The 21,743-nt window shown below is 41.3% G+C and overlaps 2 protein-coding genes across 4 annotated transcripts; both read left to right on the plus strand.

The window, feature by feature from the left end:
* The first annotated feature begins 664 nt into the window (after positions 1-664).
* Positions 665-13,024, plus strand: nup58 (nucleoporin 58). Of its 3 annotated transcripts, XM_061093489.1 has the most exons (14): positions 665-1,035; positions 1,421-1,617; positions 2,622-2,654; positions 2,747-3,022; positions 3,137-3,299; positions 3,429-3,494; positions 3,724-3,898; positions 4,054-4,133; positions 4,288-4,406; positions 4,644-4,726; positions 4,977-5,178; positions 10,735-10,818; positions 11,467-11,565; positions 12,013-13,024. In XM_061093489.1, exons 1-14 carry the CDS (start codon positions 956-958, stop codon positions 12,180-12,182), a joined length of 1,827 nt encoding a protein of 608 aa, XP_060949472.1. In that variant the 5' UTR covers positions 665-955; the 3' UTR covers positions 12,183-13,024. The 3 variants fall into 3 exon arrangements, with proteins under 3 accessions (XP_060949472.1, XP_060949473.1, XP_060949474.1); XM_061093490.1 differs by lacking the exon at positions 10,735-10,818; XM_061093491.1 differs by lacking the exons at positions 10,735-10,818; positions 11,467-11,565.
* Positions 13,025-14,812: 1,788 nt separating this feature from the next.
* LOC133027190 (ropporin-1-like protein) lies at positions 14,813-20,494 on the plus strand. Its single transcript, XM_061094223.1, has 6 exons — positions 14,813-14,825; positions 15,487-15,619; positions 16,248-16,368; positions 16,732-16,893; positions 17,453-17,628; positions 20,434-20,494. The coding sequence occupies exons 2-6, from the start codon at positions 15,489-15,491 to the stop codon at positions 20,492-20,494; spliced, it is 651 nt and encodes a 216-aa protein (XP_060950206.1). The 5' UTR covers positions 14,813-14,825; positions 15,487-15,488.
* The last annotated feature ends 1,249 nt before the right edge of the window (positions 20,495-21,743 follow it).

Below are 21,743 nucleotides of genomic sequence, written 5' to 3' on the forward strand. Positions count from 1 at the left end.
GTGGTAAGGTACTTAATAAGTAGTAAATAATACATGTGTTGCCTGAGGCCCTATTTTGTTTGGTATCCAGTCTTGCATAATGTAGGATAAAATAAAAAAAAACAATAATGACAATTAAATGAAATAGTTTCTTATTGTTTGCTTTGAATTTATAATTTTTTTTCTTGTAAAGCACCTTGTAACTGTGAAAGGGGCTATATAAATGAGGTTTATTCTTCATATTATTATTATTTAAAGAAGACACATAGCAATCAAGTATTTCAAGAAAACATTTAGTTCAGTTTGAACGTTTATAATAAAGATATAATACATTTGTAGAAATTAAAATGGATAGTAAGCAGCATAAGGAGTGGACATTTTTTTTTAAAAACCAGTGAGCACAAAAACTAAAGACTTAAAGATTCTGAGTTAAAAACAATACCAATCTTGAAATTACTCCAATACATGTATCTACCATATCGCCGTATGTCTCACATTTGTATTCATTTTAATTTGAAAGTAATACCGGAAGCAATTTGTGTGCCTCTATGAGTAAATTGCTGTGGGAACATCCGGAAGTACCGGAGATTGGATATAAATCACGCGACGCGGAAACAAGTGATAGGGACGACGGGTAATGTAGTTGGAGAACAGATTACCCGAAATGCAACAGCACAGGGGGAAATACCACCGGGCGGGCAATAGGAAAAGAAGCAGCATGCGAGGATTCGAACTGTGACGTTTGGCACATAAACAGAACTAAAGAAGAAGAAAATAAGAGCGGAAACACAGCGGACTTCAGTTTGAAACCCCTCCGCGTCTGTGCTGTGATGTTCCGGGTCTAGATTAATCCGCAGATTCGTCTCTCACGCCGGTGTCACTCATGGCTAACTAGCGTGTTAGCTGTGATGCTGGATCCCCTCGGCTAAAGGCTGAAGTCCAGATAAGCTGCCCGGTGATTAATGTGAAATAAACAATGTCCGGCTTCAACTTTGCATCGGGGACCCTTGCCCCAGCCACCGCGGGCGGGGGCTTCGCCTTCGGAGCAGCGACCAGGTGATGACATGTTGCCAGTTAGCATAGTTAGCTAGCACTGCCCATAGCCGGAGCAAACCGGTGTGTGAAGTCTTGTTTCCCTTCAAGTTGCGTGACGTTTTGTTGCATAACACGTCACCGATTATCATTTCATTTATTATATTTCAATTACAATGCACAGAGTAGGAGGGCATGTGCTCTTAAAATCACCGGTTCTGAATTTCCAAATGTCTTTTAAGCTCAAATCCTCATGTTATAACTTAAAAAAAAGCTCCATCACATAAGTAGTTTGTCAATAGTATGTATTTATCTTTGTGGCATCAATCCAATTGATAGATGGTTCCTCCCTTCCTGTGTTTTATTCTGACACCCTGCAACTAAGTTCCCTGTCTCTCTTCCGGTCCAGTGCACCTGCAGCCAGCACCGGGGGCTTCTCCTTCGGGTCTGCCCTCGGAGCAGCGGCAGCCCCCCAGGCCGCAGCAGCCAACACCACCCCGTCTCTGGGCCTGGGCGGAGGCCTCTTCGCTCAGAAGCCCGCTGGAGGGCTGTCGTTCAACTCGCCTGCCCAGACTAACACCCTCCAACAGGCCCAGTTCGCACCTGGTATGACAATATACATGTCCTGTCACAAATAGTCAGACCTGTCCTTTGTGTTCCCAAAGACCAAACCAATCCAATCTGAGAATTTGGATATGTTTGATGATGTTTACGTGTTGATGAAGAGAGATATTGAGTTTATGGGCCTCAAACAAATCAATGTATAGTAACTTGGGGTGTAGCGATTATCCAAATCAATAGGTTCACACCTAATTCATTTCTGAGGGGAGGTTGTAGTGTCTGTGTATGTTTGTCTCCCACAGTCTCAACGTCCTGAGTTCAATCTGTATATTTGCAAAATCAGTTTCAGTCTCTACTACAAGACCAACATTGTTCAATTCAATCCAGAACATAATAATGCTTTCGGGTTTTACGCAGATCTTCATCAACCATCAACTCAGGAAAGTAAACAGAGAGAAGTGTCGGTGTCGCTTCTATAACAGTGTTCACATATACAACATGTTCAGGCCACTCACGGTACCGATCAAGTCGGTCAGTCAGGCATACGCCAAGGCCACATCTCCAGGGAGACTCCACAGCGAATAAACAATGTATGCACTTTTGTTTATGTTAACCAGACGATCCTCTCCGACCTCCACACTCGTTGCTCTGAAGCGACTAGGCACTTCCATGTGTTTTAAAAATAAATGGCCTGTGTTTATAGAGCTTTTATTGTTATAATGACCCCTCAAAGCCCTTTACACTACAGTTTTGCCATTCACACAGTGTATCCATGTGCAGCACTTTCCTAATCACACCACTTACACACTGGGGTGTGACATGCTTGACATCCTGAGCCATAGCCATTGAAAAAAAAACTTGTTTTGGTTCATCGTGACACTACAGCTCGGAGGATGTCAGCTGATGTGACCATGAGCATCAAAGACCACCTCCGAATGCGGTCACATGGACACATTGAAGACGCATTTGGCTGTGGTCAGACCATTACTTAGCGCTGACCCCAGATCAATCTGCAGCCTTATCTATAATGTGTTCTTGTTCCCCTTCAGGCCCTGCTGCACCCAACACAGGCCTTACATTAGGTAAGTTTGTGTTTCTGAGATTGAGTTTGAGCAGTTGGATATTTGAAAGTTAACTAGGTTTTACTTAATTTGTTCCTCTACACTTCTCCTAGGCGCTCCAGCCACCTCGGTTGCCCCCACAGGCTTTAGCCTAGCTTTCAACAAGCCCACCGCCTCAGCAACACCATTCTCCCTCACCGCCTCCGCCCCCTCGTCAGCCCCTGCTGGGGCAGGTTTAACGTTTGGGTCAGTCCTGACATCCATGGCTCCGCAGCAGCCTGCAGCCACGGCCTTCACCCTCGGTCTTGGCGCCGCAACAACAACCACCACTGCAGCCTTAACAGGCCCATCACTGGGCGGGGGGCTCTTCTCCAACACAGGCTCTATGGGTGAGATGCAGACAGCTGGCAAAATGAGAAAATGCATATAATGTAAATGATAATAACTCATCTGTCTTTATCTTAAGTCTGTCTTTAATATAAGGTTTTTGCTTGGTTTTGTAGGTTTGGGTCAGACACTTGGAGGAGGCAGCTTGATGCTAGGTTCTCTGTTAGCAACCTCCACAGCTGCAGCAGTGGCCCCTGCCCCCAGCCTTGGCCTGGGAGGAGTCGACTTCAGCACTTCATCAGAGAATAAAAGTGACTCATCGTCTGGAGCCAACGCACAGTGAGCATTATTATAATAGAAATGCTTGATCGACTGTACAGTAGTATAAAAAAAATGTTAACAGCTGTTTTGTTTCTGAGAGGCATTGAATTGCTTCCTATCCTGAAAAACATTTCCTCTCTCCCTCAGGGACAGTAAAGCTCTAAAAGATGAAAATTTGCCCCCAGTCATTTGTCAGGATGTGGACAATTTCCAGTAAGTGTTGCTGCGTGTGCATTTATTTCTTCAATGCAGACATGGTTGATGACTTCTTCCTGTGCCCATGTGTTTTTCCAAGTGCTGGCACATGGATTTGCAAAACCCATCATTCACATTTGATTAAATTATAAACATTTGCTGGCAGTGCCCTGGTGATGTATAACTGGATACTAGTTTTTCTGTTGTCTTAGTATTTTTCTAATGGTCTTTATATTTCTTTCTATAGAAAATTTGTGAAAGAGCAGAAACAGGTTCAGGAGGACATCAGCAGGATGTCATCTAAGGGCATCTCGAAAGTCCAGGATGACATCAAGAGTCTCAAACAGCTTCTCTCTGTCAACGCCAGTGGTCTGCAGCGCCAAGCTCTGGCCATCGACAAGTTGAAGCTGGAGACGGCGCAGGTACAAACAGTACATGTCAATTTAGAATTGTTTAGGTGGTCAACTGTGTGCTGTTTTCACACCATGACCTGACATGTAGAAAGGGATCTAGAATAAATCCTGAGGTTATACAGAGTCCATCCTTACAGAAATTTGCTCTTCTCCTTCTTCTTAAGGAGCTGAAAAATGCTGACATAGCACTGCGGACACAAAAGACTCCCCCTGGACTTCAACATGAGAATACTGCACCGTCTGAGTGAGTAAACCAAGCAAATCAAAAGGGGTTTAGGAATAGTGCCATCAAATGGTTAATTTATCCAAACTTTTTAACATTTGACTCTGTATTAAATGAAAACTTTTGGATTTGTCCAAATTTAATGTGCGTTAATTTCACATCTTTCTGTGTGTAGTTATTTCCGCAGTCTGGTTGAACAGTTCGAGGTGCAGTTGCAACAGTACCGCCAGCAGATAGAGGAGCTGGAAAACCACCTGACGACGCAGAGCAGTGGCTCCCACATCACCCCTCAGGGTAAGCAGGGTTTTCTCAAGGCCTAGGGGGGTTGAATGGCAGCCAACATTAGGTGCTGCAATTAAGTCTCATAACAAAAAGGAAAAGAGTGATGAGAGGACATTTGTATTAATGTTAATTTATGTTTAATTTCCAAGTTAAACTCTGATCAAACTCTAAATCAAAACAAGCCGAGTTTGCACAATTTCAAACTAATGTGCCCACAGATAATGATATTTTGTGATGTTTTCTTTCCAGACTTGACCTTGGCCATGCAGAAGCTGTACCAGACATTTGTTGCTCAGGCCGCCCAGCTCCAGTCAGTTCATGAAAATGTCAAGGTCAGTTCTTTACCCCCAGCTTTGTCTCAAATTGTTTTTAAAATTGTTTGGATTTTGGAATAATTTTAAAATTAGTTTACTAAGGCAGAGTGCAAAGGCCTTCATGTTCATCAGCTTTAAGTTAAGTAAAATCTGATTATCTTGTACACAATTCTGTTAAGTTGTCCAGATTCCAAACCCAGTGTCATGGTAGTATAATGTCGTGTAATTTACTTTTTTCTTTTATCCTCTGTCATATTTCACATTGTAGATCTTGAAGCATCAGTACCTCTCCTTCCGCCGGGCCTTCCTGGAGGACTCCACAGACGTCTTCGAGTCCAAACGGGCCTCCAACAGGAAGTGGCAGAGCACGCCGCGAGTCACAACCGGGCCCGCCCCATTCTCCAGTGTGCCCAACGCCGCAGCAGTTGCCATGGCAGCCACGTTGACCCAGCAACAGCAGCCAACTACAGGTCTGACTGCCTTCAAGTTCTAGAAAGTTCTCAGCTTCACCTTGTAAAGAAGTATGAAGGAGGGAGAGGAGGAAAAGAAACAATTATTGGAGAGGACAGATTATTTTGGGAACAAACAAGCCAGAAGGGCACAGACAAATGATAACAGGAAATTAAAAACAAAAAAGCCTTAGCTGGTACAAAGATAGTGTACTTTCTCCAGTGAAAGAAAAGAGGGAGAGATGAGATAAATCTGTCGTTAAACTCCGACAGGAAACCTTTGTGCTGCCTTACCATCTTGTCTCCGACTGTTGAGTTAGGCATGTCTGTGTAGCGCACCTTACAGTAACACATTGACCTTTTATAGATGGCCACACTGTTAATTCAATACCAGAGTCTGGCAGTGTTGGTACGAAACCTGAACTTAAAGACAACGAATGTCATACATATACTCAGAATACAGCAAATCCCTTCACCTGTTTCCTCCCTTTGTCTCTGTGCACTCTCTAATGGGATGTCAGATATGAGGCTGATCTTATTGAAGAAATTGTACAGTACAAGAGAGTCTAACTATCTCTATTTTATCAACTTGAATCTAAGTTATTATTAGATCTTCTGTATCTCATTGAGTTGGGATGTTTGTGTTTTGCTTGAAATGAGCCGAATCAGTGAAGGAATATATGTAGTTGAATTGGACAGTTTCTTTGAAAAAGAACATGTCGGGTGATCAGTTAATGTTTAAATGATCAATTTATTATAATGTGGCTCTTAAGTAAGGAGTCTCCAATTGATTGTTGCCAAGTGGCATCAATTTTCTTCACTGACTCCCAAACATATTTCTAATAAAGAGCTAATATAAATATTGTGATGCCACTGCTCAGAGAAGCTAAAGCTTCTCTTATTCTTACCATGTGGGTCCAGGCTCAAATAAAATCTATATGAATAGTATATTCAAAGCAGTATTAATATCCAGCATAAGCATAAAGAAGACGACTGAGCAGTATGATTCGCTGCCTCCTGTGTTTTACAGGTTTGTTTGGGGATGGGTACAATCCCACAGAGTATGTAGATGAGCCCTACACACTAACGTTATAACCTTATAGTTTCCGCCACATCAGCACGCAGTGGTACACAAATACACTTTTACCTAAACATTTAACAAATGACTTGGTTAAGTAAAGTAGTGTCCAAGTATGGTTGTAACTTGTTGCCCACATCTTTGATGTGCTGAACACATTTTCAGCCTTTTTTGTAGGCTTTGATTTGAATGCCATTTCACTGGCATATCAGGGCACCCACTGTTGATCAACAAAATGAAGCGACTCTGTATATTAGCATGTTTCTGATGTTTTTTTGGTTAACTTTGAATGATGTGTGGTAAAACTTTGAAAGCAATATTGTACTTGGTTCAGGTTGCAAAGGCAGCATAGTTTAATAATTTTCGCATAAACTGCTAATTTCTCCTTCATTCGAAAATTTGCTCAGATGCAAAAACAGTTTCCCCCACGGAAAAAATGTGACAAATTATTTTCAGTGTAATAGCATTACAACATTGAAATACATTTTGATCATGTAGTAGGGCATTCAGACGCTATTCTGAATTAGCATTTTGGTGATATAATCAAGTGCTGAGTAGGAATGGGAATATTCTTTCAACCATTGCTTAACCACAGATTGCACACACACAACGCTCTTCACAAAGAAAATCCAGATTCAATGTCAATATTTAGCATAAGTTATCATCCCTATTGCCAAAGAGTGTTTTATTCTCTAATATTTGACTCATAAAAGAATGATCACAAGAGATATTCCCATGCCATTTTTTTCTCTGATACTGATTTTGATACCTGGATAATGACACCTTTGCTGAGAGCTGATGCCAAGTACAAATTTCAGATTTCCAATGAAAGAAAATTGCAGTATTATCTGGGCAAAACTATTCTACTTTAAGGAGATGGTATCGGATGAGTACATAGATTGTTCTGCAGTATCGGAGGCATCCGATAAGGATGGAGTACAGATGTGCTGGTAACAGCACATCTGTACTGATCACACGTGGATGTCTTAGTCTCTTCAGTATTTATTACCTATTTATTGCTCGTTTTTTTTTTGTAAATTTCTGTAGCTTATACTTGGAACGGCAGAGCTGCAAGTATCAAAGCACATAAAACACTAACCACGCAGCTTTACTTCAAGCTGTTTTTCTCGTGTGGCCCTTGTATTAGTCAGCGCGGTTGGTGATTGTGCAGCCAAAAGCTTGTTTCAAGTCTGTCCCTCATCAGACATAAGCTGAAAGGTGCCAAAAGACTCAGGACTGAAACTATTTAATTGCCTGAAATCAAAATTTAAACAAATGTTTTTCCATTCCTGCACACATACTTAATCTCGTGGAAGTGAGACTGATAACATTTTAAAGATTAGCCCAGTTCTTTGTCACTGGATACACATTTTTTTTTTTTATACAATCAAGTGTTGTGAACAAAGATCAGAAGTTGATCATTTAAGCTTCATGTACAATATGAAGAATCTGTATTATCTCACTTTTGTGTTGGTTTGCTTGTCCACTGTTACTTGATTTAAGCTGTTTCACATAAGGGCTACTGTCAAGTGTAACCGGGCTGGTTCGTTTTATATTTCCAATAAGTTCAATGAAAAGGCTCAAAGTGCTGTTCACAAGGTGTAATTTCAGGTATTTTATCCAAGGTGGAGGTTCTTTGTACGGACTATGGCGAGATAGGAAATGTTTGTAGTTGAGCTGAGGCAGTGTGGTAGTTTTCAGAGAGAGGTGCTTGCTGCTCACACTGGTCCGTCACTGCCAGTGAGATCCATTCGTGCCAAATGAAACAGACCGGGTTGTGGTCACATTGAATGTCCTAATCTCTTTATTGTCGCACTGTTTGATGTTGAAAGGTCACAGCATTCCTTCATGTTGATTGTTCTGATAAGAGTTTTTGCAACACAGGATCGAGGAAAGAGAAATGTTGTTCATCAACATTTGTTCATTTCTCTCTAGGGCTGTCACTTTTTTATTTAGTTTTTAAATTGAGTTAGAATAAATTGGACACACAATTAATTTGAATGTATTCAAATTCTCCCTCGCACACGCAGTCAGATAAAGTTGAAAACATTGTTCCACTTGTCTGTCGTGCCTCCTCCACTTCCCCATTTGATAGAGAGCGAACAGGAGAGGATGCAGACTAGTTGTCGGTGAACAGTTGAGGCTCATTAAAACTAGACGTCAGATTCGGATGCAGGGCTGGGCGATGGGACTTCAAATCAATATCACGATAACTTCATAATTGTTTCCCCTCAGGACGGCTTTGCTGGCTAGCGTCCTCCATTTTCGTAAACAAAACAATGCAACAGGACTGCCCTACTCTACTAATCAAGAGATCAAGGGCGCATGTAACCTGTCAGGCTGATAGTGAGCGCCCTCTGCTGGATCACAATGCACCCTCCTGCAGTTCAAATATGATTTTGAATAAAAAGTGACAGCTCACGTTCACTCGTCTGTGTTCTGCTGTATGTCACCTGGTGATACTCTTCTGATAAAACAGCTGCTTTGGACATTCCAGTCCTCTGTTAAACAAGTTATGTGGGATTGAGAAACAGTTTCCGACTGAGCTGGATATCTGTAAGCTGAATTGCAGAGTTGCCCAGAAACTTTTACTTTCGTGGTTTAGCGTGGACTTTAACGTGTTGTCTTCCAAATCTTTACATTCATACTTGACACTACAACGATAATAGTAATGATTTATGTGATCTAGTTATTGGTCTGTCAAAGCTGGTTGGGCCTTTAAGGTATGAATACTGTACATGTCTCTTTCAGTAACATGTACAGTATACCAATGCTGACTGTTGTATTTTCTCGAATGCCATTACAACAGCAGGGGATGATCCCATTTACCTCCTTTTTTTGGTAAATGAAGGAATTAAAATGTGATTTTATTACTTTTTTGAGTACTAGCACCACAATTTGCCTACAGTGCTCAACTAAACGTGAGTTATTCTGAAACCAGAGAATCATTAATGGCTTATAGGGTATTTTTCTTCTTTTTTTAGTGTGTGTGTGTGTTTGTGTTGAGCTTCAGCAGAGCAGTTCACCAAAATGGGCTCAATGAGTCGATAAGAGCCAGACGGTCTGGTCTTTTGAATGGTTGGCTGTTACTGTTTGGAATGTTTCTTTCCTTTTTGACGATCATATGCTTACATTATGCCTTTTTTGCAGTGGTTTTTCTACATGTGGAGCTACGACTCCTGTTACAGGTTTTCATTGTTGCGTAGGGTCAGTCGGGAAGTGCGTCAGTCTCTTGTGACGTCTTGTGTGCCAAGCTACACCTTAATTGATGTTTACCTGAAGACGACACTACTTTGTTAAACAGTCACTTCACCTACGTCCGACTTAATCTAATATGCAGCCTGTAAGCATGTGTGCATTTATCCAAGGTGTTATCTTGGTCTTTTTCTAAACCTCAAAGAATGTCTATGAATACACTGAAAGTATTTAAACAAACACAAACCACAAAGATTGATGTGATCCTGTTGGACGAATGACCCATATTAACCTCCACAGGCAAACTAACATATCAATAAGTTTAATTTATTTTGATGATTTCACAGAGAGGCAGGTACAGATGCCAAATCCACAGTTCTTATTTAACTCTTGAGTGCTTTTACTTGTAGATGAATGTGTTTGAACCTATATAACCAATGCCTGTTGATGCAGTATAGTTAATATATAATATGGTGTGCCTTTTCAAACTATATTCAACAGTTGTGTGATTCTTTCTTTTTTTTGGTGTATGCTAGTTCATTCACTCAGAAATTCTTACAATTTTTGAAACTTGTCCAATGCAGTAGCAGTTAGCAATTAACAATCAATCCTGTTCAAAACTGTTTGTTTGTGTTTTAATGTAAGTGGACTTGACTATTAAATTGACAATAAATCCATTTTTAAACAAAGAAACGTTTGTCCTTGTTTCTTTTTCGACTGAAGTTGATGTAAGAATGCAGACTAATTGGACATTTGATTGTACAAAAAGAAAAAGTAATTGCCAAGAGGAAAAAGACAAGTTTCTGAGTGAAAGAACTAGCAGCAACTTTTTATTTCCACAGTCTGTCAGCAATAGTAACTGCACTGCAATACCAGGGATAGTAGACTAAAACAATTATCTAAAGGGCATATATTTGTGAAAGCATTGTGCATTGCCTGATTCTGCAGATACAATGTGGTAATAATGCATATATGGGATTACAGAGTAGTTGCGGTGGCTAAATGTTTTACCATCTACTGCAAATAGTTTCTTTGAGGTACTTAGTAAAATAACTTAAACTTATTCTTAAAAACCTGCTTGATTGGGATTCCTTAATTTTTTTTATATAAAGGCAAGGATTTTGACTAAGTGAAAAAAGAAGTCAGTTTCAAGAGACAGTAGTTCAAGTTACAAAATGTGGTTTTTTTTGCCATCGTGATCGTTCCTGCCAAATATTTTGTGTCAGAGGAGAGGAGGAACACAATTGACCTCACACACAACACATTCAGAGGAGTAAAGGATTTGCTCTCTCTCCGTGCCTTAGGGACCCAGGCACCCTTGGGGGCGGGGTTTGGAAACCCCTTTGCCTCGACAGTGGGCAGTAGCTTGGGCTCTTCTACCCTTGGAGGTATTACCTCAGTTATTTATGTTTCAATGAATGTTCCCTTTGACTTTGCCCTTTCCTTACACACCCTCCCATCCAATGTCCGACGGCTATTATTGATAGAGCCTTTGTGTTCTTTTGTAAGGTGTGTGCGTGCGTGTGTGTGTGTTTTACAATCAATAGCCAAGTGCGTTCACACCACAAGAAAACTAAACAAACCCATGCCACTTGTCACTGTTTACATTGACATGTGACTAATTGGATGGTAGATCCATTTGGCTGAAAATTAATCACCCGCCGAGTTATTCTAAAACAAATATGTGTATACGCTACTCAAACATCTGGCAAATCCACTTGACAGTGTTGGAACAAGTGGTCTGAACGCACACAATAGTTGGTGTGTTCTCTTGTGGCTGGTATGAAAACCCTGTTTTTCCCTCACCTTCTGACCTTTGCTTTGCCATGCAGTGCTCTGTGGGTCACACTGCAGTGTCCCTGTCAGAAGTCCGGCTGTGTGAATGGTGCTGTTATTGATCAGGCTGTGGCATTTGTTTTTGCGTACGTGTGTGTGCTACTACCTGCCTGTGTTCCCCCTCTGAGGCGCTGCTGCTTGTGTTCGTTTCCAGTGTATCAGGCCCGCACAACTTACACCCGTATTACTTTTCCCCACAGGTTTTGGTGGTGGGCCAGGATTTGGTGGGGTGGGGACTGGGGGTTCTTCTTTTGCCTTCTCCTCCACCAGTAAGCCCACAGGAGGCAGTCTGAGTGCAGGTACATACATACTGTATCTACCCCCCTTCATACCCAGACCCGCAGAAATGACAGTCGGAAAACAGACTTCACTAGTCTACCTCCTAAATTGTTATATTTCTCTAAGCATATGTCACTTAGAAGAAATTGGACATGCTTCCAATATAAACTAAATTAATCATCAGCTAAAAAACAATGTACTACCACTGTACTATTTATAGTTTTTCTGCTTCCCTCTCTGCTGTGAGAAGCCAGCAACACCATCCCTTTAGTGTGCTGGCAGTTTCCTAGTTGACAGGTTATGATAGGGGGTTTTACACCAAATGGACAAAATCTTTTCACAACTTAGCAAAAGTACTAGAATCTCTGTAGCACCCCTGGGTATTCTTTATTATCATTTGCTTGCTCCATTGTTTTAACTTCTCTGACATTGTATCTGTCCTCTGATGTGTGTCTTTGCTTTCCTAGGCTTTGGCAGCAGCAGCACCTCAGGCTTCAACTTCAGTAACCCCGGCCTCAACCCCTCGGCCGGCCTGACCTTCGGCGTGTCAAACCCGCCGGCTGCAGGATTCGGCACGGGAGGGCCGCTTCTCCAGCTCAAGAAGCCCCCTGCTGGTAATAAAAGAGGCAAGAGATAGGAGCAGAGAAAGACAGAGAGAAGCCCTGCAACTGACCAGCTTGGGGTTTGCACAGGGTAAAGCCTGGTCTCTCAAAAAGCATACAAGCATACAATAGTCCTCATGGAAACAGCAGTCAAAGAACATGTAAATCTGATGAAATCATCAGGGACTTGAATGAATATAGCATCGAACAGCAACACTCGATCATAGAATCACATTGACCAGCTTTCGCTCTCACACAGTTATGTATTGCCCACTGTTCTACATTGATTTAATTTAATTGAGTATTATTCCAAATTTCAGTATTCATACAAAAAGTTGCCCATATTAACCTTTTCCTCTCAGTTTTGTGTCAGTTACTTTGGCCTTTATATTCAGTTACTCTGGCTTAAGAATAGCGACTGCATGAATGCAAATATGAGTTACAGAATTGCATCACCTCAAAACTTAATGATCTGGAACGCTGCTATGCTTTTTGGGTTGCCAGCCACGGACAGAGTTGGGTCAAATACACGTCATATCAGCTCTGTGAGGAATTGCTTTAGGCTCAACATTATACAAGGATGGATAAGCTTTTTGCGCTTCGAGAGGGACAGTGCTAAAACATTCTATCAACTGGAAACCTGCACTGAAACGCCTCTCAAATGACGACTCGGCCCAAGTCTTGTCCAAGGAAGGGTAAGATAAGGTGTGAGGAGAAGAAGGTCTTGGGGTATTGGTTGAGAACAGCAGAGCTGGTGTCAGTGGGAGTTATTATCTGATTCTGGATAGTTTTTTTAGCCACGGGAGAAAGTCCAGGGTGGGTTTTTTGGGGGAAGCACAGTTTTATTTTTGTACCAGGTTGAGAAAGAGACATTGGAGAGGGGTAAAAAAAAAAGGGGGGGGGGGGGGGCTACCACCTCGAGATGAAGTCCACATAACCTGTGTTGTTTGTTTTTCTCTAGACTCCATCCTTATAATTGTTTAATTACTTTTGAGACACATTCTGTTTTCCCCGTGTACTACTGTAAGAAGTCGGGAGAGGAAACTACACTGTTTGTATAACATGGCTCCCGGAAGATGTTAAGTCAGCTGAATCTAAAAGGGATATTCACGAGCAGATTCTACCCAAGCGACTAAGTTTATAGACGTGCTAGATCAAGTTTGCACTTGCCGGTGTATGTGACCTGACAGTGATTGTGTGAATGTGCATGTGTGTCCATCATGGCTGCTCGACTTCTGTTGTGGTTGTGTGGCGGTTAATCTGCTTTTTTTAAACTGTCCAAGTCTTTTCTGATACCAAATACTGGTAGTTGTACTATTATTTTCTAATCACAGTCTGTGTAAACCTGTATTTTCAAGAAGCTGTTTAATAATAAAATCTTCAAAATGACGTCTTGCCTGTTTACGGCATCACTTCAATAAATGTGTGGACGCAGAATTTCGATGTGTTTGTCCAAATGTGTGTCTCTGGGTTCCCAACAGGTTCAACTTTAATTTGACAATAAAGACTCATTATAACAGATAATGAACAATGTCAACGTTGCCTTTGCCTGCATCTACTTTATTTTCCTTTGCATCGCACAAAGATAGATATAGAGAATGTTTCATAAACTCAATGTATGGCTACAGAGTGTCTATTCCAGCGCAACAATTTTTTAAAGTTAAATTCAGTTCGGTCTTGTTTATAGAGACAATTATAGCATGATCTCGAGGCACATTACAGAACAGGAAACCTTAGACAGACCTGGACTCTGGCTACACAGACGTCCGTTTAAAATGGTTGGGTAAGAGTGGGGAGAGGGACCAGGAACAGCTATATGTACTGGTCTACTCAGGAACTTCCAGACTGGTTTTCAGAATAACTAGAATAGCATTCAGTAGAGTGTATACATTTCAAGGCCCAAACGTCCCCTTAAATTCAATCAAGTTTCACCCCATTACCGACACTCATAGATTTAATCTAGATCTGTGGATTATTCCACTGGAAAATTGGCGAAAATGTAAAACGCAGTGTTAAAGACAGTTTTATAAAAATTTGAATCCCTTCAAACATCGAATGTGCTCATTCTCGACCCACGTACTTTCACCAAGTTCGTGGATATCTGAGTGTTTTTTTGTGTAATCCTGTTAACAAATGGAGAAGGGCGAACATATTAAATTAAATGACATGTCATTTAGCTGATGCTTTTTTTTGTAAGTGACTTACAATTAGGCCATTTTTGGGGGTTCAGCATGTTGCCAAAGGACACTTCGGCAAGGGCTGGGATTTGAGCCGCTGACCTGATTGGAGAACTGAACTGCTCTACCCCCTCAGCCACAGCTTCCTGTAACACGTAGGCTCTTGAGGGTGGTAATGACAGTAGGTATAAAAAAATAAGAAGCACAAACTACGGTATCCATTCATCTGTCCCTTTCCTGACGTGTCAAGCCAAAATATCTGCTGTAACGTGCTCCTAACTGTAGGGGGCGGTGTTCGGCTTCAAGCGGCCTCCAGGACTTGTTTAAATAGACAGGAAGAAGAGAGCGCCGTTGCTAGGCGACCATGCTGCCCTACACAAGCACACAGATCTGACATCACATCCACGGAGTATAAATCCCCTTTATTTGGACCAGCCACGCATATTCCAGCACATGTTTCTGCGACCTTGACGAACACAATTCACCACTTGAACCGTACAGGTAACGTTAGTGTGTTTATTTCGTGTTTGTAGTTTTTCAGTCAGAAACCAATGTATTATTAACTCTAATGCAAACGTTTGACAAAGTTAGAGGTTGTAAGTTAAATAACGTTTAGTACATGAATGCAGAATAGAATTGTTATGCACAGTTATTTACCACGTCTTTGATCGTAAGCTAAACAAGCTAATTACTTTTATGCTGCACTGGTGTCAATAAGTTTCTTTATTCACCGTCTCCCCAGTGGATTCAGCAGCTGTCACTGTAAACACACCACCTCTGCAGCAGCTAATGTTATATTCAAGGACAATATTATATTGTTTTAACTTCCTGCTGTATTTGTTATGCAGGGAAACTGGGGAAAGGGGGATTTTCTTTTTTATTCTAGAAACAGACTGCTACCACTATGTGTGTGTGGATGTTTGAGCTTGTATCTCTGTGAAACATGCTTTCATGTTGTTTACATCCATATTCCTGAACTCCCCGAGAGTAACAGCATCAATCCATTGCGAAGTCTAAAGAATCCTAATGTGCTTTTAATGTTAATGGTTTGCTTTTGGCAGTGTGGGTAGATTTATTTGGCCAGGCACTTTCTCAAAATTTCCTTTCAGCCTTGATATTGGTTCGATCTCAAAGTGCTCCACTGCTTTGTTCCATGTTGCAGCCATGCCGCCTCCAGACACGATGTACTGTTCCCAGCAAATCATTATCCCACCCGAGCTGCCCAACCTCCTCAAGAACTTCACCAAGGCAGCCATCCGAACGCAGCCCAAGGACTTGCTGCAGTGGTCTTCAACGTAAGCCTCAGTGTCTGTCAGCAATGATTCAGGCAGAGGGGACGTGTGATTTGTGTTCATTATGATCTTGATCTCTTAAACAACACCATAAACATCTCTCATCTTGGCACTGACTTTCTAACAAAGAAAAAATACTTTTAAAGTAGAGGATGATATTTAGATATATCAAGATTTTTTTTTATGTCCACCTTAGGACTTGTCTATCCTCTGCCATTTGATTGGCTGTTGTGGCTTGGTAGTGTTTATCACAAAAGACAATTAGGTGAGTCACACGGAGGAACAGAAACAATTAAAAAAATGTGTAGATCCCCAAATAACGAAAGCTTCTTTTGCTGCCCAAAAATACTCTGTTCACAGTAAAAGTAATTTAAAATGTGAAGTACAATAGACCAGTGTCTTCCCTTTAGCCTTTTAGAGAAGATGGTAAACAACACAAAGAAATACAGCACATGATGATTTAATTGGTCTTCTCCTGGGATATTGTTCAAATAGCAACTTGTGTTCCATTCTACATTTTGGCCTATTGGATTGGCATGTTTAGGAATTAATTTAAATGACAGACATATTGGGTGAAGTTAAGTTAAGATAATATTCAGGCACTGGATGCTGTTAGTGTTTGTTTTTCCAGATACTTCCATGCATTGTGTAAAGGAGAGAGTTTGCCTGTGAAAGACCGTTTGGAGATCGTTGCCACCCAGAAGACAGACACTGGGCTGACTCCAGGTCTGCTTAAGACTCTTCACAAACAGGTAATTTCTCTACTGCAGAGCCAAACCTCATGGAGCTGATCGCATGATCATTTACCTCACACTGCTGCTGCTGGAGGGGATAAACAATGGTTTTAGTGCACTAGATATTTTACAGAGCTGTGAGTAATAATCGGTTGTGTATTTTTAATATCCACATTTGCGTACACAATTTTCTCTCTATTTGCATATTGTTGAATTGTTGTCATTCCACTTATTATGTCTTAATTACTCAGCTCCCCATAAACAATATTAAAGTAATTATCACTGGCTGCCAGAGTCCCCAGAACCAATACTGCTGTTTATTTAAACCAATAACTGAATGAGTTCTTCAACTCCCCTGACCGCTACTTACTACATCCACAGCTCTCCCAGAAGACAACTTGCAGCAAGGAGGAGCTGCAGAAGAAATGGGAGGGTCTGAGTTTACCATCGGATCAGATGGAGACCCTGCTGTCGCTGGGCAGCTTCAGCTATGAAATTGACTGGATGGAGTTTTTCGCCCTGGGCTGCAGCGCTCTGGGAGGGGTGAGATGTTTTATAAGGCCAGAAAGAAATGCTAATACCACTTTATACCGCTTCCTTTGAGCCTCAAAGCCAAATGTAAGACCAAGAACAGCTTCGTTGTTGCAGTCATCTTGTTTTCTAGTGTTTAAACTAGCTCCGGGCGTCTCTGATCCAGACTTCTCTATCGGGTTCCCCAGACTCTAGAAAGAAAGAAAGAATAAATCCTTCTCTGACTATATGAGTCTTTGCAATTCTATTAAGCCCAGGATTGGTCAGAAGATGCAGATAGAGCAGCAGCAATGGATCGAAGGAAATATATTTAAGAACTTTGCAGATAATGACTTAGATTCTGCAACAGCAAATGCAGATCAGAATTAACAACTTCATGTGCTCAGTGTGAGGAGTTAGGAACATTTTGCTGCTGTGAATAGGGCAATTGAACTCTTTCACCACATGAGGGCAGTCATGTTCTGTAATGACAAGGTCGTTGTATTTTCAGTGTGTGGCTGTGCTCATCCTTAAAAGCTGATTGCATATTTGTTTGTCACTTTTTTTTTGAATGTCTGGTTGTCTTTCTTAGACCCTCAGGAGTTCTCTGAAGTTCGCCTGTGAGATCCTGACAGAGGATGAGGAGGACGGCACCGCGAGGATCCCGTTCGACACCTTTAGGAAAATGTACACTTATCTGGCTCGCCTGGATGGGGACGTGCCCCAGGACCACATTGACGACTTCCTCAGCAGCCTGCAGCCACAAGTGTAGGTGTCCCTTGTGTGTGTGTGCGTGTCTATTCTCCTCAGATGTCTAGCTGTCCATCTTGCAATAAACAGAGTGGATGTAGGCGGTGGCAAATTAGGCTTTTTCCTAAACGTCTCCTATGGAAATGCTTCCCACTTCTATCACTCTCTTTTTTTAATTGGTCTTAATTATTTTTCACATTCAAATCAGTTCCTCTTGGATTAAGCTGCTTACAATTCTTATAAATTCTCCTTAGCTTCAGTAATCACGGTCATATGATGTCTTCAAGTATTAACCAAGACCACATGATATTTTTGGACCTCAAATAAGAATTACTGCCCTTTATTTTACTACTGGATATTTTATTCTTGAATTTATCCTGGGGTGTGATTCGGTCAACATTCGATTTGATTGGCAAGGAATATATTTAATGAATAATAACACTGGAATATCTCTCAATAAAGCCCACACCTCCTCTCAGGCCCAACAAATTGTATCCACTCACATATTTAAATTCCCCAAGATCAATGAATAATTCCCTGGAAATCAACTTATCTCTGAACGTTAAAGGAAATGAAAAATAATTACTACAAATTCAAGGCATTTTGCTATAATGATAAGTTCCTACAGGTATCCCAAGTATTGCAGATCCCTAACCACAAAAGTGGGACATTTCTAGGCATTTTGCATCCTTGATGATAGGTGCCTAGAAGTGTCTGGCTCATTCTGATTGGTCGGGACATTTCTAGGCATTTTTCCAATAATGTTAAGTGCCTACAAGTGTCCCACATATTGCAATTCCGTAACTACTAGTGTCGGACATTTCTAGGCATTTTGCCTCAATGATAAGTGCCTAGAAGTGTCCGGCTCATTCTGATTGGTTGGAACATTTCTAGGCATTTTTGCTATAATGTTAAGTGCCTACAAGTGTCCCATGTATTGTACATCCCTAACCACACGAGTGAGACATTTCTAGACATTTTGCCTCAATGATAAGTGCCTAGAAGTGTCCGGCTCATTCTGATTGGTCAGGACATTTCTAGGCATTTTTGCTATAATGTTAGGTGCCTACAAGTGTCCCACGTATTGTATATCCCTAACCACAAGTATGGGACAATTCAAGGCATTTTGCTATAATGATAAGTCCCTACAAGTTCTTCCATTACCCAGAGTGCATCATTCCACCTAGTTTCATTGTAATCAGTCTTATCGTTTTTTAATGCTGCTAAATAACGGACACAGAAACAAACAAACGCTGATGAAAACCCTAACCTTCTTGGAAGATGTTACTAATCCTTGCTATAGGTATACGATATGCTGTATTTAGCTATATTTTTAGGAAGAGAGACGGAAAGCAGCGAAAGACAGGAAGGAAGGAGTCGAAATGATAGTGTTCAATTAATAAATGGGCCCGCTAATGCTCCTTCGAGCACAGCTGTTGTCCCATTACCTGGAAATTGGTTCCATCAATTGTTAGCATCAGGCACAGTGGGTTGTTATTCATCACTGTCCCGCTGAACGACGCTGCTATTTTTGAGTCAGTGTAGAATATTTATAATGAGCAGCGAGAGAGGCACAAAGCTGCCCGACACAGGCTGTCAGGTGGACTGTGTGTATGCTCTTTTATCGCCTGTTCCCTTGTGCTGGGATTAGCCGAAGTTCATTTATCATAAGCACCACCTCTCAGCCTGCAGACTCGCAGCAGTTGGCCTCTCCTCCGCCGGCGAATTCATTTCACTCAGCAGACGAAAAAGGAGGAGAGGTAAAGAGATAAGCTCCAGGGGCACGAGAATGTGATTTTCAATCGCTGTGAAAGGCCCAAAACCTCCTGTGTTTTTTTGTTCACTCCTCCATGCAATACTGTAAATGGGCACAATGTGATGTTCATATTTTATCATGAACTTGTTTTTCCCTCACACATACACACAAATACACAAACGGAGAAGCTTACCCCAAAGGATTGCAGCTGTTGTCGAGTCGAAGCGGATCAGAGGACAGACAGAATCCCTGATAACCTGATGACTGCACCCTCTCCACCCATATGACACAGCAAAGAATGAACGTTGTCAGGGCTTAAACAGATCTTCCTGTGAATGTGACAGTCGAGTCGAACAGTGTGTTGAAAATATCTCGGCGTTCATTTTAATCTGTTCAGAATACTTTCAGATAATGATAGATAGTTCTCTTTTCAGGCGGCGTTTGAAAATCGAGACATTGGGTATCAAAGATTTGGCATCACAGCCATCAAAACTGCTGTGTGCAGTTATTAATTTATTAATGATGTTTTTAGTGTATTATATAACACCACACAACCACAAGCTATTATTCAAAGATCATGCATGAGGATGTGAATGACCCAGTTTTTAGCGCAAAGTTCGACAGAAACTTTACTCACGTGATTTTCAAAGAAGTTTTAAACAAAATTAATTAAACATTAATTATCCAAACAGAATTATAGAGGCTGAGTTGGTTGTTTGAAAACTAAACCCAAAGTTTTTTTATCCCTAAAAAAGTCATCAGCTGGTACTTTCCAGTTGCCCAGTAACTTTTGGGATTGAGTTTAGTGCAGTACTTATAAGATAATAAATAGCATAAAATAACTAGTGAACTAAAAGTTAATTATAAACAAACCAGCTGGAAAATGAACCCTTGAACAACCATCAGTAAATCCTAAACCGTGTCATTATGCATTGGTCAGCACCTGCTTCTTTTCTTTCTAACTATTCATGTGTCACATGTGTTGTATTGAGGTGTTTGTGTTGACTAATTTACTGTAATTATTCATCTGTTTATTTACGATATATATTGTGTTGTAAATGTTCCAGAGAGCTCCAACATGGGATGATAAAACCTCTGGACTTCATCCACCAGGACAACATGGACTGAACCTCCTGACTCATCAGAACTGAACAAGAACAGGGAAAGACACATGTACGCGTATCTCCAGTGTACATTCCAACACATCCGATATATTCAAACCCTATATTCATGCAGTTGGAAACTTTTGACGTGGAATTGTTTCTCTGACATTTAGGTCTAATTCAAAAGCCCAGTAATAATTCCTAGTTTCATGACAGTTCACTTCTCCATTTTAAAAACATGCTGATATTTTATAAAGACGGACAACACATCTTCAGTCCTTCCTGTTTTTCATAAATGATACAGTTGCTGCCATCTTGCGCTTTTGATGCTTTTCTTCCTTTATACACAAATCTATGGTTGGTGGTTTTTACCACTTTGCTTCTTTATATCAGTGTTTGTTCAAGTGCTCATGTTTGTGATAAGTTTGATGTGATTGACAGCTGAGACTGACCTGTGATTTGTCAAGCATGTGCTTCGACCAGAGCTATTTTTGTTAGATTTTTTTTACTCAGATTACGTAAAAACGTGGAAGGATGGAAGGAAGGATCAAATTAATTTTTCATTTTTGGGTGAAATATCCCAATAAGGGCAAACACTGAGCTATCTGCCAATGAGACAATGTGATCATAAGAGCAACTGAAAAAATACTTGGTGAAACAATAAATATAACAACAGAGATTTGGCCGTTTTTGTTGACATCATGGGCTACATATAAATTGTGGATCTCCCAGAAATCCTCTTTAAAGAGAGAGAGAGAGAGAGAGAGAGAGAGAGAGAGAGAGAGAGAGAGAGAGAGAGAGAGAGAGAGAGAGAGAGAGAGAGAGAGAGAGAGAGAGAGAGAGAGAGAGAGAGAATGCTCTTTGAGGATGACCATTGGGTAATTGTTTCACGAGTCTGGTCTTAGAGGAGCAGCTCGTCCCATGCCCCCGGCTGCGCTCCACCAGAGGACGGTGCCCTAGACCCGGGGGTTAGATGGTTCTGATTACCGACACCATAGAGGAAGAGCCGCCGTCCAACTCCGAGGAGGACTACCCGAGCTAGAAAGAGGAGTATGATGAACAGGAGAACGAATTCGAAGAAGTGGACTTAGAGAACCTGGATGACGGTCGCAGCGTCATGTCCGACGACTCCTTCTACCCGCCGGACGCATCGTCCCGGTCCCCGGACAGTCCCTCCTCCAGGCGTGCTGCAGCAACAACGCGTCCATCGTCCGGCATGGAGTGAAGGAGGAGCAGGTCAAGGAGTCGGACAAGAACATTAGGGTATGATGAAC

This window comes from Limanda limanda, chromosome 20, assembly GCF_963576545.1.
Source record: "Limanda limanda chromosome 20, fLimLim1.1, whole genome shotgun sequence".
Classification (NCBI taxonomy): domain Eukaryota; kingdom Metazoa; phylum Chordata; class Actinopteri; order Pleuronectiformes; family Pleuronectidae; genus Limanda; species Limanda limanda.

Bases quoted from the DNA above. Each gene is read 5' to 3' on its own strand.
- nup58 (XM_061093489.1), top strand. From the start codon at position 956: ATGTCCGGCTTCAACTTTGCATCGGGGACCCTTGCCCCAGCCACCGCG. The intron at 4,407-4,643 runs GTAAGCAGGGTT...TTTTCTTTCCAG, and splicing joins CTCCCACATCACCCCTCAGG to ACTTGACCTTGGCCATGCAG. The intron at 10,819-11,466 runs GTATTACCTCAG...TTTTCCCCACAG, and splicing joins GGGCTCTTCTACCCTTGGAG to GTTTTGGTGGTGGGCCAGGA.
- LOC133027190 (XM_061094223.1), top strand. From the start codon at position 15,489: ATGCCGCCTCCAGACACGATGTACTGTTCCCAGCAAATCATTATCCCA. The intron at 16,369-16,731 runs GTAATTTCTCTA...CTACATCCACAG, and splicing joins TTAAGACTCTTCACAAACAG to CTCTCCCAGAAGACAACTTG. The intron at 17,629-20,433 runs GTAGGTGTCCCT...TAAATGTTCCAG, and splicing joins AGCAGCCTGCAGCCACAAGT to AGAGCTCCAACATGGGATGA.